Below are 24,375 nucleotides of genomic sequence, written 5' to 3'. Positions count from 1 at the left end.
TCCATAGCACTACAGACGGCTCGACCTCGCTTGTGACGTCACTAGCCAGACACCTTTGATTGTACAGGCTTTGCGTTGTCCCTGTACGACACAGAACGCCGGTTCGTTTAGAATACGAATAAGTACGCCTGTATTCACGAATCGAAATACCCGTAGACTCGAATTTCTAATATACAAGTCCTTTCAGCCTGTAGCAAGAGTGATGCACACTCCATTATAAAAAAACACACTACCTTCTGCTTGAAATAATATGCTGGTGTGTGCGGAGGGAGGTGATCACACTCGCCTCACCGGAGTCGTTTATTTGCAGAAAGCAATGTGCACAGGGATTTTTTTCCGCAATGGCATGGTTTACTCTTCATTATAACGACACACTACTTTTTATATCAGCGGTAGAGCATGATCCCACTGGCTGAGACCGAGGTTGTTTACGTGCTTGGCAAGTTGAAAAAACTAGGTCACTTAACGTAGGGGGCGCAGCGGCTGATAGCAAAGCCAAATATTTCACTGGGCTCTCTCGGTAGTTGTGTGAGCATATAGGATCGCGGCCAGTACTACACATGCTGCGGCTAACAGAACTGACGACACAAGAGGATTTCAACCCATATTTCAAAGCTGTGGGTTTGGATGGAACACCAGGCGTTGCACCAGTCGGTGACTCCTCACTTACAGAGGGTCCTGAAACGATTTCAAAACGCCTCTGTTCGTAGTTTAAGCGGACCTAACGGTTTTCCGATTGTGAATGATTTCTCGAAGATGAGTGTTGCGGACTACAGGAAAGTGGTGGCGAGTGTCAAAAAGTGCACCCCGACTGAGAAGGGTATGGATTATGATCCGTTCCTAGCACCACCACCGTTTCCGATCCAACAAATGCCTGTGTTCAGTCCCGTAGATTCATCGAGGAGCGAGAGAGGGGATACTATTCTCGAAGGGGAGACGATTTCATGTTTTTTAGTTGGGGGCGAAAAGAGGTTATGCCTTCCCCAGATCCTCAACACAGTGTTGCGAGATTTTACCTTACAGCAAATTAACGCAGTATGCGACGATTTACACATTTTCTGTTCGCGATGCAGTCCGGAGCAATTGGACACACTCAAAGTTACAGGGATCTTACCACTGAGCGCTCCTAGCTGTGGTCTTATTACTAAAACCGATGCGGAACGACTGACGAATGCTTTGCTTCATCGAAACCCTGAAAAATATCTCGAGCCACCATCCCCAAACAGCTTCAAGGTATATCACGAATGTTTTGGCAAATGTAAGGGCATTTTTCACCCCGAACTTTACACAAGCCCGGATGCCAAATGTATTCAGTGCATGGATTGTCACGGGCTGTTCTGTCCTCCCAAATTCGTGTGTCACTCGCACAAAGCTCTGGAAAACAGAACATGTCACTGGGGCTTCGATTCAACTAACTGGCGGTCATATTTGCTTTTAACTAAAGATCAAGACTGCAGGGAAGAACTTCGTCTCATGAAAGCCCGTTTTGACCCTGGAAATAAGTACAAACGTAAACAGGTAAGTGATGACGCAACTTGCTGCTTACCGGGACATTCTGTCATACTGTATTTTACGTCAGCCTTCCACACCTGAATATTGTAGTTGCACTGTTCCGTTTGTATTTGATTTGGTGTTTGTCTTTCTTAACTGCTGAAACTGCAGTTCATTTCTGTGCAGTGTGCTATTCTCGAAATATGCCTGTCTCGTTTTAATCTGTCACGTCGTGAGATATTTTGCCGCTAATGTTGTGTTTCTGTGTTGACGCTATTATGCTGTGTGGTCACATCTGTGCCTCGCTCGTAGTGTGATGAAATAGCCCAAAGCACGTTGTTTACTTGTTAATCATTTCGCAATTGGGTTTGTTCTGTGGTGTTTTAATATTGTATTGTTCTCACATTGACCAGCTGTGTCGATCGGACGCACGCAATGACTTGTCATTGTCAATAAATATGCCTCCATCCCGAAAATACAGCCGAATTTTCCCGTCTTAGACCAAACACTCACACGACAGCAGACTGTTTTATTCGTCGTAAGGTTGACCTATTTAGATATTCATGTAAATGCACGGTGATTGTAACGCTTGGTTGGCGATAGACCGTAATCAGTGAAGCGAAACCCTTACGAGCCGCGGGTTATACTCTAACTTGTTTTTATCAGTGAAAAAGAACATACGCTGACAAAGTTCTCATTTCTATTTTCAAAATTACGGCAGGGCGTAGACTGTCAACGTCAAGCATTTAGACAGGGTTTAATATGAAACGTGGTGTATTGCCATACTATGTTCAGGTTTCAATTGTTAACATTATCAACTTTGTATAATCCCGATATTACAATGTACTTTTATTCACAAATGACAGGGGACACGGAAACGCCATTGGTTTAGATTATTTCCATGTTGTACATATTGTGAATTAATAATTTATACCATACTTTATTGTTGGATATAAACATGCGACTATAACTTAACTATTGTATATCTATCGCAAAAAAAAATCAACAAATGAGGATACATAGTGAAAAAGTAACATTTAATTTCATTCTTTCGGAATATAGGTACTGTGGGGAGGTTATTGATATGATTTCTTCACGTGTTTTACTAGTTTTAGGATGTTAATTACCCCTGACATAATTACGTCAACCCTATTCATGAATGTCAGCATTATCGAATGCAATGATATTGCTCTTTTATTACACGGTAGCGCTCGGACGGTGTTTGAACCGAATGACACAATTACAGTTGCTTGCGTAATATTTCATTGACTAAATCCCAGACCTCGTGTAAACACGGAGGGTTCATTTTGTCTTGGGGTGGGTGGAATGCATTGATAATGAAAATCAATTATTCATGGTATTATCGGATTATTTGTGAAACGAAACCAATCTTATGATCGCCAAAAAAAGGTTAATTGAAATAACAAACAGTCAAAACGCTTTGAATTGAAAACAAGTCGGAAAGGCTAACATGGGACACCCCGTCGTCAAAAATGAATTCGTCCGGTTAATGCTTCCAGATACAAAATTACGTAATTCGATCCCTCCTAGCTGTTTGTCGACTCCGCATGCATTCCACGAACAATATCTGTAATCCGCCGTTCAGTTTGCATGACAAGAGCCCCTTGTGTTATTTGCAAAGGTTTTGAAGGACACGAGTGCACATGGCGTTTGTCGAGACGTGCGATGGACTGGCGTGATACTTCAAAGAGATCCATTTCTTCCGTCCATTTCGCTCGGGGCTTGGAATATGTAAAATAGCGCAAGGGAAATTGAGATAGGGTGTGTGCATGGGAATTAAGGGGAGGAGTTTGGCACAATGTCGCCGTTTGTTTGCGTAACATTTTGAAAGAATAACTTGATATTTGGTGGGCAGGAAGTTGAGAAAAGATTGAAGGAAGCTGGTTTGAAAGTGGATTGTTAGATGTCTATACGAAAAAAAAATATGATAACATTCTGGAAGTTGTTTTTTAACATGTTTGGGAATAATGTGATAATTTAATGGAACCAATTTGTTCTTATTCAGACCTGTTACTGTGTGAGAAAATATGTATTTTTCTTCTTTTTTTTTATATTTATTCTTCTTATAGCTTAGTGTATGTATTTTGTGGAAAAAATTATAAGAAGAATATATATCTAAAACTGAGGGAAAAGATTGGCTGTGGTTTGAGGTTCAGTGGGATAAGGAAATGTAGAGCATTTCATCAAAACCAGGTGACAGAAGGAAATCACTCGACTACTATCGTGGTGACTACCTATGTGATGGAATAGTAGAATGTCCACCAGGAGAGTGGAAGGTCAGGGGTTTGATCCCCGCCTCCGTCATGCTAAAAGAAGAGATTTTTTTTTGTTACCCTGCCTGGTACTTGGCATTAAGGGACTAAAACAAGAACTGGTCAGCTCGGAGTCAGTATACTGTCTCTGAGTAGGGGATTCATGTTAAACTGTGGCATGGTATCTCAGTGAGGTAGCACTATAAAATGGGCATTAGTCTGGACTGGCAGAAGCAGCCACACACACATGTGCATGCACCTCGCTATAAAAGTGCAATAATCTTAACATGAATACCCCACTCAGACACAGTATGCTGACTCCGAGCCGACCACTCTGACCACCCCCTTATTGACTAGCACCAGGCAGGGTAACAACAAGTGCCATCTTGTAATGTCTTTTGGTATGACGCGGCCGAAGATGGAACCCCGGCCCTTCCGCTCACCCTCAAGACCACGGAGACGGTCAGACTGGTAGAGAATTTGCCCTGCATCCGTTTACCTTGTGAGGTGACTAACTTGGGGATGAAATTGTGACTTGCCTGTTCGTCATTGTGCCCCTGATACAGGAATCTGTGCTCATGCTAACTACCTTTGATTTGTCCCAACCAAACTCGATTAGGTAAAGGTTGCTTCGATACGTTATTCATATTGCTGACAGATGTAAAAATAGTAAAACAACATACTTTTACTAGTACAAAGACAAGATTGACGTGAGCATTACAAATGAGAGATGCTAATTTGGCCAACAAAATCCCCCCAATGAAGTAGGAATTGATGGACTTAACATAATACACTCCTTTGTTTGCCTCAGGATATTGTTGTCTCCAAATATTTGCTCTGAACGTCATTTTGTGTCCATATTGGTGTCTCAGTGTTTCGTCAATCTTGATGAATCATCAATTTTTCATCCTGAGCTTGCAATTATAAGATTGTGACCATTGGTGGCCAATCCTAACAATAGGGACTTGGACTTCCGTCACCTAATGCTACAGACCACCTATTGACATGTAGAGTAGGGTCTCAACCAAAGACAGATTAAGCGCATAATGAAATCCGCCAGAAGGGTTAATTATCCGCGATTCTTGGCCACTTCAATCCTGATGGCGAACTTGGCCCCACCTAAAGGGATTTTGGTGTCGTTCAGACTCACCAATTGCAATTTTTTTGTCTCGACACCTTGTCAGGAATTGGGCCCTCCTGCGTAATTGGCCGGAGTCAGGTATGTTTAATGTCAAGGCATATTGACAATTGCCTTAGGATGAAGAAAGCTATACTTGGTACTCCAAAAACCTTAACTGGTTATAGGTGTTTTTCTGTTTTTATCTTTACCTGAAAATAATTTTATACAAGTTTGGTTTAACGCTAATCTTCATAATTGTTTTTTTGTTTATATAATTGTTGCAATTGGAAACTCTTTGGAATTTATTCATGTCTTGAATACACAGATGTTTTGTTTACGGATAATTTAACTGTTCAGAAGCACAGCCTCGTACAAATGTCTGCGTGGTAAGTTCCTTGATATGGAAATCAATGATTGTGGAGAAGATAGTTGTGTTGCTGACTGGGAATCACTGTCAGTGTTGAATTATGTGTATAAAGTTAAAAAGACAAATACGGTTGAGTTATTTATGAAATAAACGATGAATGGAAGTTGTTTATTGTATAGTAAGACACTGCAGGGATGCACTCCCTCCAGTGTTTTGTTGTACAATAATTTTGTATAATTCTTATGCGATATCAACAATATGTACATCATCTTTAAGGATGTTGACAAGATGTACAAGTTTCAAAAATATTTACCCGTATTAAAATAATGACTTCCTGAATAGAATCTGATCCCGGCAGTGTCGGTTAAGTCCATTTTATTAACAGGTAGGTTAAGCTTGGTATATCCCAGATATTCTCCTAATACTGTTTGTCATATCTGTTCCATTTTTGGATGCTATCGTTCTGCCATCGCGTCTCTTAAAAAAATAACACTGTACGTGGTCGTCCAGGTGTGAGTGCATGTTCGAATCTCCAGAAATGAGCATGATAGAACAATGTTTTATCGCGAAACAAGCTATGCTTTGTTCTTCATTGTTCTTTGTAATTTATCACATAGCTATCTTATATTTATATACACTTCTGGAATATCTTGGCTCACCAGCCAGCTGATATCAGTGTTAGTATATTTCAAGACCGTTAAGAAATCAATAACTATTCCATGCACTACCTTAGCTTTTCAATGCTATAGATCATTAACTTGTTCTGAGCCATGACTGGGGAATGTGATTTTAAATCCTTTTTATTGAGAGCAGAGGCAAGTCTAGATCAAATTAAACCAAGTCTAGTTTCCTTGATTAACAGAATAGGAGGAAAGGTTCTTTTGAAAAGAAAATTACAATTATTTCAAAGAATTTTTTCATAGGCTAAATGTTAGTGTAATAATTTAACTGGTAGATCTTTGAAATTGGGATTGCTGAAAAGTTAATCAGAACCTGATTTTTTAAATAGCATTTTAACCAGTCATTGTAAACACTGATCTTTCTTAACATGCTTAAATGACCTATCAGAAATTATAGATGTGGGCTGAATGGGGTTTTGTTTGTTGTGTCTACCCCAATGTCATGTTCTGCTGGAGATGCGAGAAGGAGTTGGAAGACGGTCAGCAATATGGCATATTGACAAATGAAGGAGTCAGCACTGAATTTTTAATGTTGGACAAGATGGTTCGGTTGAGGGAGTAGAAGATCAATTTCTCATTTATTGATGATGAGTAGAAAATGAATAGAAGAAGAAGAAGAATATTTATTGTACATAAACACTGACAGGGGGCAGGGTACAAAACATGAACATGACCAATTAAAACATTGACATATATGAAGACTCTATATGAATAGGATGCAAGTTACTTGTCATAAAAAAATGGGCACTCTTTTGTCCATTAATCTTGAAAAAAGTTCTTTACATTCTTTGAGTATCATTTTGTTTACCAGGTTTGGAATTCAAGTTCGTAACATACTCCTCAGGTTAAAAAAGGCAAAACCATTTCAGAATTTGAATATGCCTTTAATCCTTACAAGTAGATTGTTTGTCAGAGGAAAAAAAAAAGCTCACTTCAGAAAATCATGTGATGTCACTGCGTCAGCTGATCTCGCTGATAAGATAAATTCCGGAGCCATCTGGTTATTAACACCATGTCATAATAATAATCTTCCCACTCAACTGGGTCATCCATGATGATAGATGTGGTGGTTTTGGAGACGTGTCTATCACTCAATCCTGATCAGCTGTAGGCATAGGTGATAGACAATCGCACCACTCCCTCATATGATAGAAAACATTGTTACATGCCATTAGTTTGTGTGATAATGGACACCTAGATTTGGGTCTGGCTAGACAGCTGTTTGAAATTGATATTTACACTGTCTAGGCCAAAAGGTGAAACCAACATCACCTTTGATTATGTTGAAATCAATACAGATTTTCACATGGTTGTCATTGCAGTGTAGGACTATTTATGTCTACTCTGGATGACCAGCTAATAATGTCCTTGCCATCTTAAATAACGAGACAGACCACAGAGCTGTTTGTAAGGGGAGTATGAGTAATCAAGGAGGTTCATGATAACATGACTCCATGTTTCATTGATGATGATGATGATGTTGAATAAACTGGTTAAAAGTCTGGTAGAAACTTGACCGAAAATAATGTTTTTCAATAACCTAACCCCCAAGTCATCATACTAAATAATTTTTAAATCTCTGGAATGAGATAAAGTAATGATTATCATGTAAAACATTATCTCAAGAAATGCTAGTGTGTGTAGGAAGAGGCGGCAGATGCACAGAAACAGGGGGAATGTTATCACCTGGCCAGATGAAAGAGTCAAATACTAGACTTTCCAACTCTCATGGACAATTGAAAGGTAACATCCGCCATGGTATTGCAGCAATAAAGGTGCAATAAAGTCATTGATAAGGGAACTATGTATCTGTTATCTTTAGATTTAAAACTTTAATTGTCAGCTGACACCACTTGGACACAAGCCAAGATGATTGTCTAGTCCTTACGTTTATCACAGTACAAGTTGATGAGAACATCAGGTGATTAGTCTCCCTGACTAAGTTGACTGCGTACCCGATGTGGTGGAATAGGTCGTGGATGAATGTATTTAAATCATTCGGCCAGTTTTTAAACCCCGAACACATTTCTGATCAGAGGACAGGGTGTCAAACTTGGTAACACCGTCAGGGAACACAAGGATATATGATCTCACAGGGACCAACCCGTGCCTTGTGTGCAGATTTAGAAATCATGAACCACTGTGCTTAATCTGTCAATGGAATTCATTATAAGAATGCATCATAAAGATATAGGTTAGAATTGGTCTTCAGCAACCCATGCTTGTCACATGCATGAGGCAACAATGCTTTGCGTAAGAGGTGACAAATGGGATCAGGTGGTCAGGCTCGCTGACTTGGTTGATGCATGTCATTGTATCCCAATAGCATAGATTGATGCTCATGATGTCAATAACTGGATTATCTGGTCCACACTTGATTATTTATAGACTGCTGGAATGTTTCTGAATTTGGTGTTAAACAACAAACATAAGAATTTGAATGTGAATTGTGAAATAATTATGTTGTGAAGTCCTTCATGATTAACATACTGATCTACTGATGTAGGACAAGTCTTATATGAGTTCCCCACATGAAGACATTCAGACGACATGCACAGAAACATTCTTGTACCCAGACCCAAAGAAAATAACACATGCTCCACATGTTTGCATAGGCCATCTAAGTGCGACTGACCCCAGGAATGACCTTGTCTGAAGGTCAAGCTTGACCGCTTGACCATTGATGAAGTCCCTCCAGCGATAATCTTCCTTATGAGACTTGAGCATGGTCACACGAAAGCCTGCTTTCAGGGCTGATTTTCTGCTTACTATGGCAGGGGAGTGTTTTCGAGGGACACTGTTTGGTTTACTGTGTCAGTCTGCTGGGGATAGGTTTGACCTAGAATATGGACAGGGAGAGATACACTCGGGGACGGCATGACTGCTTCACACGGACAAGCTGGTCCTGAGCATGCTGAGTGAGGATGTGCTTCAAGATAACAATGGATGCTTCACTTAGACACTGTCAGGTCAACATAAATTGTTAGAGGAGTTACATCACAACTGGCAATATATATAATATATGACAAAACTCTTTATATGCTTCAGTGTGTATTAACCATAGAAGGATGAGGTTCATATGAAGTGGGTTTTACTAATAACTTAGTGTACAATTATGTTGTGTGAATTAGCATATTGTATTGCTGTATTCTGCAGCCCAAACAAATATCAAAATTCTGAGGTCCTTATTTTGTAAATTCTGCTACCAAATTTTTATTCTTCTGACATAATTCTGCCAACTTTTAAACTTAGTTTCATATTTTTGCACCTGTTTGACATATTGCTGATGCACTTTCAGTAAGCAATAATACAAAAGTCAACTTCATTTCAAAACGAATAAAAAAAATTAAATTATTCTGCATCAAATGTGAGTTTCTGCTAGGTAATTACATTTCTGCACTAATTGGGCATTTCTGCATATTTTTCACGATCAACGGTAACTGTACGAGGTATGATGTGTGGTAGGATGATATATGTTGTGTGTTTCATTAAGTAAAGAAGGTAACATATGGAGAATACCATGATGTGTGGCAGGATGATGGATGTTGTGTGTTTCATTAAGTAAAGAAGGTAACATGGAGAGTACCATGATGTGTGGCAGGATGATGTATGTTGTGTGTTTCATTAAGTAAAGAAGGTAACATGGAGAGTACCATGATGTGTGGCAGGATGATGTATGTTGTGTGTTTCATTAAGTAAAGAAGGTAACATGGAGAGTACCATGATGTGAAGCAGGATGATGTATGTTGTGTGTTTCATTAAGTAAAGAAGGTAACATATGGAGAATACCATGATGTGTGGCAGGATGATGTATGTTGTGTGTTTCATTAAGTAAAGAAGGTAACATGGAGAATACCATGATGGGTGGCAGGATGATGTATGTTGTGTGTTTCATTAAGTAAAGAAGGTAACATGGAGAGTACCATGATGTGTGGCAGGATAATGGATGTTGTGTGTTTCATTAAGTAAAGAAGGTAACATATGGAGAATACCATGATGTGTGGCAGGATGATGTATGTTGTGTGTTTCATTAAGTAAAGAAGGTAACATGGAGAGTACCATGATGTGAAGCAGGATGATGTATGTTGTGTGTTTCATTAAGTAAAGAAGGTAACATGGAGAGTACCATGATGTGTGGCAGGATGATGTATGTTGTGTGTTTCATTAAGTAAAGAAGGTAACATGGAGAGTACCATGATGTGAAGCAGGATGATGTATGTTGTGTGTTTCATTAAGTAAAGAAGGTAACATATGGAGAATACCATGATGTGTGGCAGGATGATGTATGTTGTGTGTTTCATTAAGTAAAGAAGGTAACATGGAGAGTACCATGATGTGTGGCAGGATGATGTATGTTGTGTGTTTCATTAAGTAAAGAAGGTAACATGGAGAGTACCATGATGTGAAGCAGGATGATGTATGTTGTGTGTTTCATTAAGTAAAGAAGGTAACATATGGAGAATACCATGATGTGTGGCAGGATGATGTATGTTGTGTGTTTCATTAAGTAAAGAAGGTAACATGGAGAATACCATGATGGGTGGCAGGATGATGTATGTTGTGTGTTTCATTAAGTAAAGAAGGTAACATGGAGAGTACCATGATGTGTGGCAGGATAATGGATGTTGTGTGTTTCATTAAGTAAAGAAGGTAACATATGGAGAATACCATGATGTGTGGCAGGATGATGTATGTTGTGTGTTTCATTAAGTAAAGAAGGTAACATGGAGAGTACCATGATGTGTGGCAGGATGATGTATGTTGTGTGTTTCATTAAGTAAAGAAGGTAACATATGGAGAATACCATGATGTGTGGCAGGATGATGTATGTTGTGTGTTTCATTAAGTAAAGAAGGTAACATGGAGAATACCATGATGTGTGGCAGGATGATGTATGTTGTGTGTTTCATTAAGTAAAGAAGGTAACATGGAGAGTACCATGATGTGAAGCAGGATGATGTATGTTGTGTGTTTCATTAAGTAAAGAAGGTAACATATGGAGAGTACCATGATGTGAAGCAGGATGATGTATGTTGTGTGTTTCATTAAGTAAAGAAGGTAACATGGAGAGTACCATGATGTGTGGCAGGATGATGTATGTTGTGTGTTTCATTAAGTAAAGAAGGTAACATGGAGAGTACCATGATGTGAAGCAGGATGATGTATGTTGTGTGTTTCATTAAGTAAAGAAGGTAACATATGGAGAATACCATGATGTGTGGCAGGATGATGTATGTTGTGTGTTTCATTAAGTAAAGAAGGTAACATGGAGAATACCATGATGGGTGGCAGGATGATGTATGTTGTGTGTTTCATTAAGTAAAGAAGGTAACATGGAGAGTACCATGATGTGTGGCAGGATGATGTATGTTGTGTGTTTCATTAAGTAAAGAAGGTAACATATGGAGAATACCATGATGTGTGGCAGGATGATGTATGTTGTGTGTTTCATTAAGTAAAGAAGGTAACATATGGAGAGTACCATGATGTGTGGCAGGATGATGTATGTTGTGTGTTTCATTAAGTAAAGAAGGTAACATATGGAGAATACCATGATGTGTGGCAGGATGATGTATGTTGTGTGTTTCATTAAGTAAAGAAGGTAACATGGAGAGTACCATGATGTGTGGCAGGATGATGTATGTTGTGTGTTTCATTAAGTAAAGAAGGTAACATGGAGAGTACCATGATGTGAAGCAGGATGATGTATGTTGTGTGTTTCATTAAGTAAAGAAGGTAACATATGGAGAATACCATGATGTGTGGCAGGATGATGTATGTTGTGTGTTTCATTAAGTAAAGAAGGTAACATGGAGAGTACCATGATGTGTGGCAGGATGATGTATGTTGTGTGTTTCATTAAGTAAAGAAGGTAACATGGAGAGTACCATGATGTGAAGCAGGATGATGTATGTTGTGTGTTTCATTAAGTAAAGAAGGTAACATATGGAGAATACCATGATGTGTGGCAGGATGATGTATGTTGTGTGTTTCATTAAGTAAAGAAGGTAACATGGAGAGTACCATGATGTGTGGCAGGATGATGTATGTTGTGTGTTTCATTAAGTAAAGAAGGTAACATGGAGAGTACCATGATGTGTGGCAGGATGATGTATGTTGTGTGTTTCATTAAGTAAAGAAGGTAACATGGAGAATACCATGATGTGTGGCAGGATGATGAATGTTGTGTGTTTCATTAAGTAAAGAAGGTAACATATTGAGAATACCATGATGTGAAGCGGGATGTTGGTACTAGTACAGGGGTCTATGGAAATCTGATAATTAAGTTAATATGGCTTCAGGTCAAGGTTGAGTCATTGTAATTACTTTTTCGATAATCATATTGTTAATATTTGAAAAACTAATCAGCATGATCCGGGTTTTTTTGCTGCTGGGTTTGAAATTATGAAATTTGTTGTCGGGGGCTGGTTGGCTGGGTGACAGCGAGCGGCTGCGGACTCTTGTACTCTTCATGTAGTGAGTTTAATCTCATTCGTAGCCTCCCTTCAGAGGCTTCATTGGAGGATGTGTTGGAAAAAACAATAACTTTTCTTTATTATTCATTAGAGAACTGAAGACTCATGAAACATGCATGTAGGTTTTTTTAAAACATTTGAGATCAAGGTAAATATGAAGTATTGGCTGATGGTGGAAATGACAGGGATGTTCGCACTGCTGTGATTTCCTTGCATGTGTGATGATATATTTTAGTATACATGCAACTGTTTTATTGGTTACCATGGATACCATGACTGGTTATTATCCTTCTGTTGAAATAATAAGTAAGTAGTTTCATCACCCTGGCAATTATTTGTGGGGATGTTTTCCAGTCCAGACACTGATGTTTATCATGTTAATGGGGGATTGTTCTCAGAAACCTGGTGCTTATTTTCTCTTCTAATGTTGTGTGTTATATGTAGGTGAAACGCAAACAGTCTTTCGGGTAGATCTCCAGTAATCCTAAACTTGTTATTTTGTTTGTTTGTTTATCGCCTCACTCAGCACTATATGACAGCAGTCTGTAAATAATAGAGTCTGGACCACACAATCCAGTGATTGAAATCATGAACAAATATTTATACAAAAGGGAAACGATGACAAGCATGAACTACATCACTGAGCCAAACCACCCAATCGCCTCTCACGACAAGCATGGGTTGCTGAAGATAATTCTCTCACGGATATTCATGTGTTAATCCTTGACTACAGATTTTAAATGCAATTGACTCTAGTATTGGTGCATATAGGACATGACTGGGACTGCCAATTTTATTTTCTGAGTCCCGCTAAAGCCTTGTTTACCTGTCCCATGTGTAGAACGCCAGACAAAACATCTGGCTAGTGGTCAGACTGACCACTTGACCCAAATTGGCCAGTCAGGCCTTAATGAGTCTCATTTTTCTTGAACAGAACAAACAAACTGACAACTGTTTATACTGAATCCCTCCCTATAAACATGCTGGTTTACATTGTCCATGTGTGCATGTTATTCCCTGTAGTCAGTGTCCTGGTCAGCCTCATGATCAGTGGATGGGTCATTACCCAGGATGATTCACTGATGACTGCTTTCAACTCCTGGCCTTGGTAGAAATACCAGGCGTAACCAAAGTCTGAATGGTGAGGTTATTGCTAGGTTTCCCCACATAATTGCTGTTGTTGGGAAAACCATATGCTGCCTGCCTCACTGGGGATGCTGCCTGAAGGCTGGAATGTGAATGTGATGTCATTGAGGTCAGTGTGGATGGTCAGCCAGGTATATTTATGACCCTTAGTTTCTTAGTAGCCTACAGGCTTCTCACTGTGTCCATCCGTCAAAGGCTGTGCTCTCTTTTGCCTCCAGTAATGGGGTGATTGTAAATCGTTATGACTAGTTTCGTAAACTGGAGAATGTTTTACATCTGTGTGAATACATTGGGAGAATATGGCATGTTAGTTTCAAAGCCATTTTAAACAATAATCGTAAAAGTGTTGTTGTTTTTTAAAGAAAAGGTTTGGGATCTTTTTGCATAATATTGGGACAATTCTGCCGAACTTGCCCAACAAAAACTAAATGGGTGTGAACAGCTGCAGGTAACTTGTTTGAAATTGTGAAACATACATGATTAATGGGACAATTTAAGGAACTTCCCACATGTGCTTGGAACGTGAAATAATTTGACAACATGAAAGTAAAACATATACTGGGTAATTCTGCCCTGACCTTTTTCCTGGATTTCATTTTAAAATTCCAAGGGAGAATCTTTTGTAGTTAATTTAAATTGATGGGGGTTTGAGTGGAATTCTGACATGACATACACCTGCATTTGGACTTTTTGCTTCAAAACTCTGACCGTACAACTTGTTAAAAAAAGTCAAATATATGCCACACGTTTGGTCTCTCTGTGATGCATATTCATTTTAATTTATTTTAAAATACAAAGTGTGAGAAATGCAATGGCAAAGTCATTTTGTTACTGCATCGCAAGATTCTATGAGACTATTTTTTATTCTTGTTTTTTATATTGTTTGGCGGTGATAAGATATTCAAATTTATTCAATATTTTAATTTTTTTCTCTCCATTTTGTCAGTTTGGGTCGGCGGATCACATCATGTATGAGAGGTATTTGTGCCCCACTATCATTCCAGTAATTTGTTTTGATGAATATTTTGATAGTATACACACAAATGTATTCAGCTGACCATGGGCACGTGGCTCGGGAATTGTATACAGTTTTATTTTTGTATGAGATATATCATAAAAAGTGATGAATGATAAATAAGACAGCTGAAGGACCGCCTGTCCACCTGTGTCTGCTGCAGCAGATGGACTTGCATCGATTCGGCCAGAGTGTTCCAAAAGTTTGTGCTCAAGCTGGACACAGCTGATTTGACATGTTAACAAGGGTGGTTGCTTGGCAATGGAAAAGGTTGCTAGGGTCTTATCTTTGAAGATTCCCATGATGTATTTGTAAATAGTAGTTACATGTTCATTGAGGCTGTTATCAGAGTTGACCCATTGAGTGCTGATGGGCAGATGCGGAGTCTTGTATAACATGATAAAGCTAAGACGGGGGGGGGGGGGGGGGGGAAGTGATTGATGAAGGGGTGGTGGGATGGTGGAGTACACCATCAGCTTTGTAAGATGCTCCTATGTCATGGATGTTATCTGGGGTTGTCCTGTAATCTCCAGAAGTAGCTGCAGCTTGATCCTCCCTATGATGTTGCAGTATTGCAGCAATACACTGTCCCACAAAGTGATCTTAGCGCTAAGGGGTTGTTACTCACATCCTTCAACAAAGATCTTTGATTGGTCATAATGCTAATATTGGAATGGGCCACCATCAATCTTTGCAATGAATGCAATCCAAGAATGTTTTAAGTCTGTTAAAGAATGGTCGTTGTGGTCCTCTTTGTGTGAAAATCTCAAGCATGGGTGTCATAGTTTGTTGTGGCAGTGAAGGTGTTCTAGAAGTTTTCTACTTCTATGCTCTACTCAATCTTAAAAGTGTTAAACAGACATTGTACATTTATGTGTGGGTCTTTAAATGTAGTTGGGAACCTCCTCAGAGGGTAACAGGTGTCTGTTGGCATAACAACTCAGGACTCAATTTAGCTATGTAAAACATGCACAAGTGCCACTGATTATTGAAAAATGAAACGTAATAGTTATGTCCACATGCAGTTGGTGCATGTTGAAAAAAACAAATTTGTGCCTGACTGACCCTCACTTGTCCAAAAATACTGATCGTTTAACACAAAATCCGTACCTCTAAAGTTTATTTTCCACACTGCATCACTGATCCCGAAGAAGAATCATTCATAGAATATTCATTCTTCTTCTTCTTCACAGATCCCTGTGTTAATTTGTCCTGCTTGACGTGAATTAACTGTGGGTACTTCAAGATAATGTGCACATGTTCCTTTTACGTTTTAAGATAATGCATCATTAACATGATTAATTTATGTGACACTGGCAGCACACCGGCCTGTGTTACAACTAAATTTGTGGGACCAAGGTGCAACTTGCTTTTCATGTCAACATGCAACTGGTGCAAGTTAAATCAAATTGCTTAAATTGAGAGCTCCATTTTCATTTCTGCTGTTGATAGGCACATGATATAGTTGGTATCACCTGACTCATTCATTTTAAATGTACAGGATGTCTTCTAATCTATACTTGAAAGTTCTACATTATGTGGTCAGCAAGCTTGAACCCAGACACACTCAGTATAGACGGTGATTGATGAAACATTTTATGGCAACTAATATGAGCAGTAGCCAGCGGCTGAAGTTATCTGGCCACTTGGGCCAGACACAGACTGCCTAACAGTAGGGGAGGAAATGTGGCAGAAATGAGAACCCTCTTTGGTCATAGAAGGGTGATAAATTGTCCCTTACACACCCTAACCCCACATGGGGCAAAGTTCTTGACCCAGGGTTAGGAGTTCAGAGTTGTTGCCCCTGATAAGGGTGATATTGGCAACATTATGGCATCGAGTGCACATGGCAAGATGCAGGGTACACGTGTTGTGGGCTGATATTGACGGAAATAGATGACCTGCTTGGTGATAGATTAGATAAGATATCGGAAGCAAGGCCTGTCTTATGGCTGTCAATTGCTGTGGACATTTTCAAATTTCATCCATCCTTTCCATATTATGAACATATATTTAAATGCTGGTTTTGCTCTGGATATTCATACTGAAAATACAGCTCCCAGCGACATCATTAGACAATTTTTAGCACAATTTTTCTGTCGAAATGGCTTGTTTAGTAATGAGGGTGATACCCAACAGCTAAATTCAAACTGACTTAATGACCAATGTCAAGACATTAACCGATCATGTATTGCAATGACAATACTGGTAAGACATGATCCTAAGTTAGATTTTGTTCAACGTCGATTAAACTTTGATTTGTCGCAGATTGGTACAATCATTTAACAAGATATTTGATCAACCCTATAAGTACTTTGTGTAATGTATATAAATAACTTGGAGCAGTGTGTGCATATTAAGATATGCAGATTGCTTCAAATGATAATTCTAAGCTTCCAGGACAGTTTGGCTGCGTGAAGAGGCATTGTTTCAGACAAAACCTTGGGCCTGATTAACAAAGTATTTTAACATTACATCTAATCCATTACACTTTTTCCCCTGAGAGCTCATTTAAATTGTGAATAAAGAGATATTTTAAATCAAATCATTGCCAAATTGACGTCATATTGCAAAGATTTCCCAAGGCTATACCGATTAGGACATTTTTGATGTAGCGTGCTGCAATATGCAATTGGACCGGGTTCAGAATTCCGACATATGATTGGAAATGGACAGGAACTAATCATAAGTGCCAATAAATGGTACAGCACCGGCCATGTCATGGAGCCTGATGGCAAGGAATGGACATCATCAGAGCACATGGCTTGTGCCATGCTAAATGGACCCTTGTCACAGATCAATAATTCAGAATATTTTTTAACGAAATTATCATTGCGTTGGTTTCCAAATGATTCAGTAATCTTTCCAAAATGCCAGACCGGCTTCCGAGGCTTGATCCAGTTACATTAGATGAGGACAGAAAGGGAGGGTGAGGTTTTGAAATGATGTGGATTCTCAAATCATGAATTCTGAACTTTGGAAGATGGTTTCTGATGTGTTTTAAGAATTCACCTCATTTGAGTTTAGCCAGGATTGATGTCTTTGACATCAAGATAAAAAGTTAATCATGCTGATAATTCTATTGCTTCATCAGCTAAGCAAAGTTTGAATCGTTTCAGTCGAGTCAGTTGTTATTTTTCATACATCTTTTAGGGGCAGTCGGGTAGCCTCGTGGTTAAAACGTTCGCTCGTCACACTCAAGACCCGGGTTCGATTCCCGACGTTGGTACAATGTGTAAAGCCCATTTCTGGTGTCCCCCACCATGATATTGCTGGAATATTGCTAAAAGCGTAAAACCATTCTCACTCATCACTCATACATCTTTTAGTTCTAGACTGGAATTACTCATATTGAGGGATATCTGCTGTGTTAATGGTTAAGCAAGTTTACCATGTAAGATAAGACAAGACAGGTAATATTTATTGCAGAAAACAATCTTATGGAACAGAGGCTATGTGTATGTGGGATGAATATTTGATATTTTCGGTCCTAAAAATTTTCCAACCTGAAAGAGTCTTTTACAGATTTTAGGTTGAAATTTATTAAAGTTCAAATGATCTGACTTTATTATCAAAGAAAGAGGCCACTGTGCTGTATGTTATGAGATAGTTTGAATTTCACATGCAGTATATTCGGAGATTGTTGGACTTCGCATGCAGTGGAAAAGTAACGGGGCTGTCAGCTTGGCAGATCATTTGTAAACATGCCATCTTCTCAGAGCCTTAAGTTGGCCAGAAGGACTTAATCAAAATAATTCCCCAACCTGGATGTCTTGTCAGTCCTTTATAGCTTTGGTCTGGGGGCATTCTTAATCAAAGTCGTTCAATGACCATAACTGTCAAAATGCTGATTCTGCAAATTCTAAGATGAATTCCATGGACAAGGTCCCAACTTTGAAAGGACATCTTGACGAATTACAAGCTCTAACGTTTATCAGCAGAGGGGGATCATTGTATGGGTAGAGAATCTCATTAAAATGAAAATTCATGCCCCCTCTGGTTGATTTTGTGGTGAAGTTCATGCAGCGAGACTGTTCATTTTCTGAATCAATTTATTCAGTCACAAATTGGGAGTTTTAAATATGCAAATATGGCAATAAAGGGATGGTAGCTGTTGAGTTCTGAGGTTGATCATGTGATTAATGTTCTTCATCATATTGGCGGGACTTTGAGACTAGGATGGATTATTGCTAATTTGCATCTGTATTGTTTTCACCAAGGGTTGTAAAATGTTGGGATATGCTCTAGATTTGGGTTATACTTGTGATAATTATACATTTGTATTCAGCTAGAAGCATCATTGAATTTGATGGGCACATGTTTGGATTGAAGTTACAACTTTCACTATCTGCCAGTTGGGCTTTGATAATGGAGTTTTAAATTTTTGCAAGGAATGTTGAAAAATGAAATGAAATTTGCATATGGTGTGGGAAATCAATAGTTAATGATGTGATGTAAAACCTGACCTGGGTCATTACGCAGGGGAGTTATCCAGTAATATCCACATCAAGCTAACCGAATCCGCTTGCTACAAGACTTAAAATTTAAGGTTTTTTTGTAAGCTGATGACAAGTGTGTTGTATGGGGACAGTTAAGACAATGAACAGATTTACAGCTGAACGATCAGCTGATGGTGATGTATGAAAGTGTTTGGTTAACTGTTTTCTCACAAATGACAGGAAACATGTTGATACAATACGAGATGTGTGAATGTATGAATTAAACTCAAGTCTAGATAAGGAAAGTCTACATTCCCTCACCTCTGAAATGAAACATTGTTCTGGGCTCAATTGGAACGGTCGGGTAGCCTTGTGGTTAAAGCAGTCACTCGTCACGCCAAAGACACGGGCTCATCCCTGACATGGGTACAATGTGTGAAGCCCATTTCTGGTGTACCCCCACCCCCTCCCCCCAGCAGTGTTATTGCGGGAATATTGCTAAAAAAGGCGTAAAACCATACTCACTCACTCTGGGCTCAAGTTTGATTTTAATTTGTAATTTGGAGTCATTTTTTAAGTAATTTTATTTCCGGTACTAAATGTTGGCCTACTCAAATAAGTGTCCCAATTCAATATAGCTTACATCTTATTTTTCAATAAGAGAAAGCATTCAGTGTAGCTAACTTGCGGCCGACAACATATTACATTTTAGGTTTACTATATTCACCGAACACACACTTCAAATGTTATCATCGCCTTGACTCAACTTCCCAAATCCACTAGTTTCAAGCTGGCCCCTTCAATGAGACTTCTATCTTGTTCAGTAGATATGGGGGTTATCTTGTACGCTCCCCACTATCAGGGCTGGGGGGAGAAGTACCCACCATATACAGTTTACTGCATCTAGGATGGTTAAGCATGTCTGCATTGAGATTGTGTGTAGAGATACTAGATTGAGAGTAAGTGAACTTGTAAGGTTCAAAGTTCATGGTGTATTTAGTCGGTGCTTGATTAAGGCAAGGTTAAAGATGATGGCTGATCGTGTGTTGGCTGTTTAACTCGGTTGTGTATTGGGAACCGCAGTATGTCTGAGTGCTCATAAACTAGTCGATATCATAACCCTTAAAGATTGGAAAGACTTGTAAAAATTATGCTCACTAATTTGTTGTTTAACAACGCGCTCAGCAATGTTCCTGCTATAAGACAGCAGTCTGTAAATAATCAAAGCTGAACCAGACAAGTGATTGACATCATGAGCATCTATCTTCGCAATTGGAATATGATGACATGCATTGACCAAGTCTGCAAGTCTGACCTCCTGATTCTGGCAGTGGCCTCTCATGACAAACATGGGTTGCTGAAGACCAATTCTAACCCACATCTTCACACTATAATCTTTGAGCAGGAGAGAAGATGAATATCATTTTTTATTAGAATACCCACACAGAAATGATATACCTCATTACATCCAAAATACTAAACTTTATTACTTTAGGATTCATACACTTGTAACTGAAATCTGTTATACCCAAAATGGTAAGTTGGCGAAGAGGGGTTGGAGGGGTGACAGTTGGCGTGGGTTGAGTGAGTGTGCGTGCGTGTCAGAAAAGGGAGCTTAGATTTTTTATTGGGGTGACTTAGGGCATAGATGGTGGCAGAAAAAGTTTACTGTTACGAAGGTTCAAGGTCATAGCTGTAATATATTAATTCGTATATAAATATATTCTTGACAGTTTAATGATCGTGGGATTATGGGAGTTAGGAGGATGTATGTTGGTGTCTGTTGTTGGAACAGGGGCGGTCGGGTAGCCTTGTGGTTAAAGCGTTCGCTCGTCACGCCGAAGACCCCGGTTCGAATCCCGACATATGTACAATGTGTGAAGCCCATTTCTGGTGTCCTCCGCCGTGATATTGCTGGAACATTGCTAAAAGCGGCGTAAAACCAAACTCACTCACTCACACATTGTTGATGGAACCTGCAACACATCATTCTAGTAATTGTAACAGGCGTCTCATAAGCGGCATAGACACATGATATATCTGTAATGATTCTGTGCATTTGCTGACTCGGTGGTATTGGTATGGAGAAGAAGCTTATACCACGGCTTGGCCCTTTAAACGATGGCATAGGAAGAGGGGCCACTTCCACTCATTGTATCAGGCTTAATTAATGGGTTGTTTTTTTTATCATAAGTCAACATAGTGACAGGATTTGTGAAAATATTTTCCGATTAGAATGAATTTTTGGTAATCACACAGAATTTTTGGTAATCACAAAAATAGTTGCAAAGGTAGATAATTACTGTTATTAATGTCAGTGATATGTAATATCTATAATAACATAATCATAAGCAATGATGATGTGTTTTGTTAATATTGTCCACAAGGGCATAAGTAAGCAGCAAGCAGCAGTTGGAGGGAAATGGTTACGGATGCATTGTTATCTTCAGGACAATAAGTCCATGGTTGGTTGCACACCGAACCTGAATCCCATTCATTGAGTATTGTGTACATTAATAATGCATGCACTGCAGGTGAAACATTTATCTTTAATTGACTGTATCAAGATAGTGAGCTTTGATCCGAACCATCAAGCTCTCTCCCCCCCCTTGCACATGATTAAATGTGGCTAAACACCAACAGTTTGCTTGTAATTTGTTGACGCTGTTACCTGAACAGCTGTCACTGCCTTCCTGTATATATGTACCAGCAAACAAAGCAATGTCGCATATTTATTCACTGTATATATGAAGTGACAAAGGGTCAAAAGTTCAATCTTGTTGTGATTTCATTTGAAATTATGTACATTTTGGTGCATCGAGGTTGTTAATTGAAACACACCACAGTTTGTCTTCCAGACCCAAGAGAATAAATTGAACAGGAAACCCAACTCTAGAATGACTTGCCTGAAATTAAGCATTGTTCTGGGCTCCATTTGGATTTTATTTTGTGGATATATTTTTTTAAATCAGAAAACTTTATTTCTGGGACTAAATGTTAGTCACATAGATTAGTGTACATGTAAATGTTTTTGTAGAACTGAAATAATTTTGAAAACGATTGTTACAGGTTTGGTGCAAATTGATCGAATTTGATCTAATTGTTTTTGTATGGTGATTTTGATATTTTTGGTTATTGCATGAATTTGCTTTTCGTTTGTTTTGTTGTTGTTTCTCATTGCTTCCATCATACAGCTGGAATGGCTGATTGCAGTGGTAAACAACAAATATTTAAATTTTACATATTAGTTATAAAATGTCCTCAGAAAGTGATTGAAAAAGGAATAGGTTGACACCTCTATGGGATGTGTACCAATTCTTCAAGGTGACCATGAAGATCTAGAGAAGAATAGGTCTTTAGCACCCCAAGCAACTATGCTTGCAGTAAAAGGTGACTAGCGGGATCGGGTGGACACACTTGCTGACTTGGTTGATTGATGCATGTCATCATGCCCCAATTGTGTGGATCAATGCTCATGATGTCAATCACTGGATTGTCTGGTCCAGACTCGATTATTTACAGTGCGCCATCATATATCATATAGCTGGAATATTGTTAATATTGCAGTGTTAAACAACAAACATATAAACAATTCATTACGCACCAAGGCTGGATAATAGAAGCTTGGTTAAGTTTCTATAAATACTCCATTATCATATAAGAATGATAACAATACAACAGGGCACTTATTGTAGTCATATATTGTATTGTAAATACCAGACAATCCAGTGATTGATATCATGAGCATTGTTCCACCCAATTGGAATATGATGACATGCATCAACCAAGTCAGCGAGCCTGACCACCCGATCCGGTTAGTCGCATGGGTTTCTGCAGACCTCTCCTAACTCAGATCCTTGTGGTAGTGTGCTCTTGTCAAACAGCTCTAAGCAAACAGCTCCAGTCAAACATGTAGTCGGCAAGCATTTTGGCCATGCTTGGAAATGGCTTCCAGCGACATCACCTTGACTTGCCGTGGCGTAGTTATGGCTTATTATGTGCTACTTATCTTGTCAATGTGTTCATTTGTGAAGGTTGATCGCCTTATCACTGCAGTATCATCGAAATATTCCACTGACTGCTGTAATTAGATGCATAAGTAGCTTAATTAGATGTTTTCATGCCTGGCGATAGTTTTTTGGATAGTACAGGGTATTGATTTTCAAAGAAAATGGCTATTGAACAATGCTGTTTAAACTGTGAAGGATCATTGAAGGACACAGTTTGGGTTAACACTTGTAATAAGTTTATTGAGATTGGATGGAGTTTAGGAATTCGTTGAGGGTGTCAATAATGACAGTGTTCATTAATCAAAAGTTAAGAGTGAGTGAATGAGTTGGGTTTAACGCCACTTTTAACAGTATTCCAGGTAATCAAAAGTTATTATTTGTATTGGGGCAGTGGGGTATCCAAGTGGTTAAAGCGTTCACTTGTCACGCCTAAGACCTGGGTTTGATTCCCCACATGGGTACAATGTGCAAAGCCCATTTCTGGTGTCACAAAGTGATATTATTGGAATTTTTCTAAAATAATAGTACTCACTCACTAAATACTCAGCATGTAAAAGTCAACATTCCAGAAAATAGTCTGATGAGATTCTTGTAATCATCAGTTTAATACATGGTTTGCATTTTCTATGAATATTCATTATGGAGACACTGGCACGATAAATCTTGATGCTATTGAACTAGATCACTAAATCAATATCATGTAAATAGTGATGGCAATGTTGTGTAGTTGTATTATTATCTTACTGTAGATTCGTGGGTTGCTTGGCCAATGTTGACATGTTTGTTTTTGTCCACTTTGCAGAGTCCAGATCGAGATGGGTGTGAGGGCAAGAGACTCAAGGGGGAGGGGTCAGTATCACCCCCAGGCAGTATCCCAGCTCTCCCGGAGCACCCAGCCAGCATGCGGGGAATGTCGGCGTTCCAACCCTGGTCCCCCACAGTGCTCAATGCCATCAAGGAGGGCAAGCTCCTACCCACACCACCAGCCATTATGAGAGAAGGGTGAGTTGATCCACATTCCACAGATGATCTGGGGAATTTACGTAGCCCCCTCCACCCATTATCAACTTGCCATCGATTCCAAGTCCTCTATGTCTCAGGGGCTTGCATTTCGGTAAACATACACTAACCCCTGGACCCATTCTCAAGGTTTTTGCAATTACCTGTTCTTGATTTTCATTATCATTTTACTGACCAATCAGACTTCGAGATAAGGAAAAATAAGAAAAAAGAAAATGGGTAAGGGAGGTAACTTGAGTTGCTCATAACAGCCACCACCACTTCTTATGGACATAAGGACATCCTTTCCATCTAAAAGATTCTATAGTGTGTCAGTCAGTTTTACAATGTTGAATTCT

The 24,375-nt window shown here is 39.1% G+C and overlaps 1 protein-coding gene across 2 annotated transcripts in view; it reads left to right on the top strand.

Moving 5' to 3' along the window:
* The first annotated feature begins 493 nt into the window (after positions 1–493).
* Positions 494–24,375, top strand: part of LOC139471660 (ski oncogene-like) — a 47,324-nt gene continuing 23,442 nt past the window's right edge. For both annotated transcript variants that reach the window (XM_071254090.1, XM_071254089.1), the window contains exons 1-2: positions 494–1,518; positions 23,820–24,019. In XM_071254090.1, the coding sequence (XP_071110191.1) occupies positions 628–1,518; positions 23,820–24,019 (1,091 nt within the window). In that variant the 5' untranslated portion in view covers positions 494–627. The remainder of the gene's footprint in view (positions 1,519–23,819; positions 24,020–24,375) is intronic.

Source organism: Haliotis cracherodii, unplaced genomic scaffold (assembly GCF_022045235.1).
Source record: "Haliotis cracherodii isolate W230 unplaced genomic scaffold, xgHalCrac1.p SCAF_23, whole genome shotgun sequence".
Taxonomy (NCBI): domain Eukaryota; kingdom Metazoa; phylum Mollusca; class Gastropoda; order Lepetellida; family Haliotidae; genus Haliotis; species Haliotis cracherodii.
Note: the sequence above shows the minus strand (reverse complement) of the source record. Positions and strands in the feature narration are given on the sequence as shown.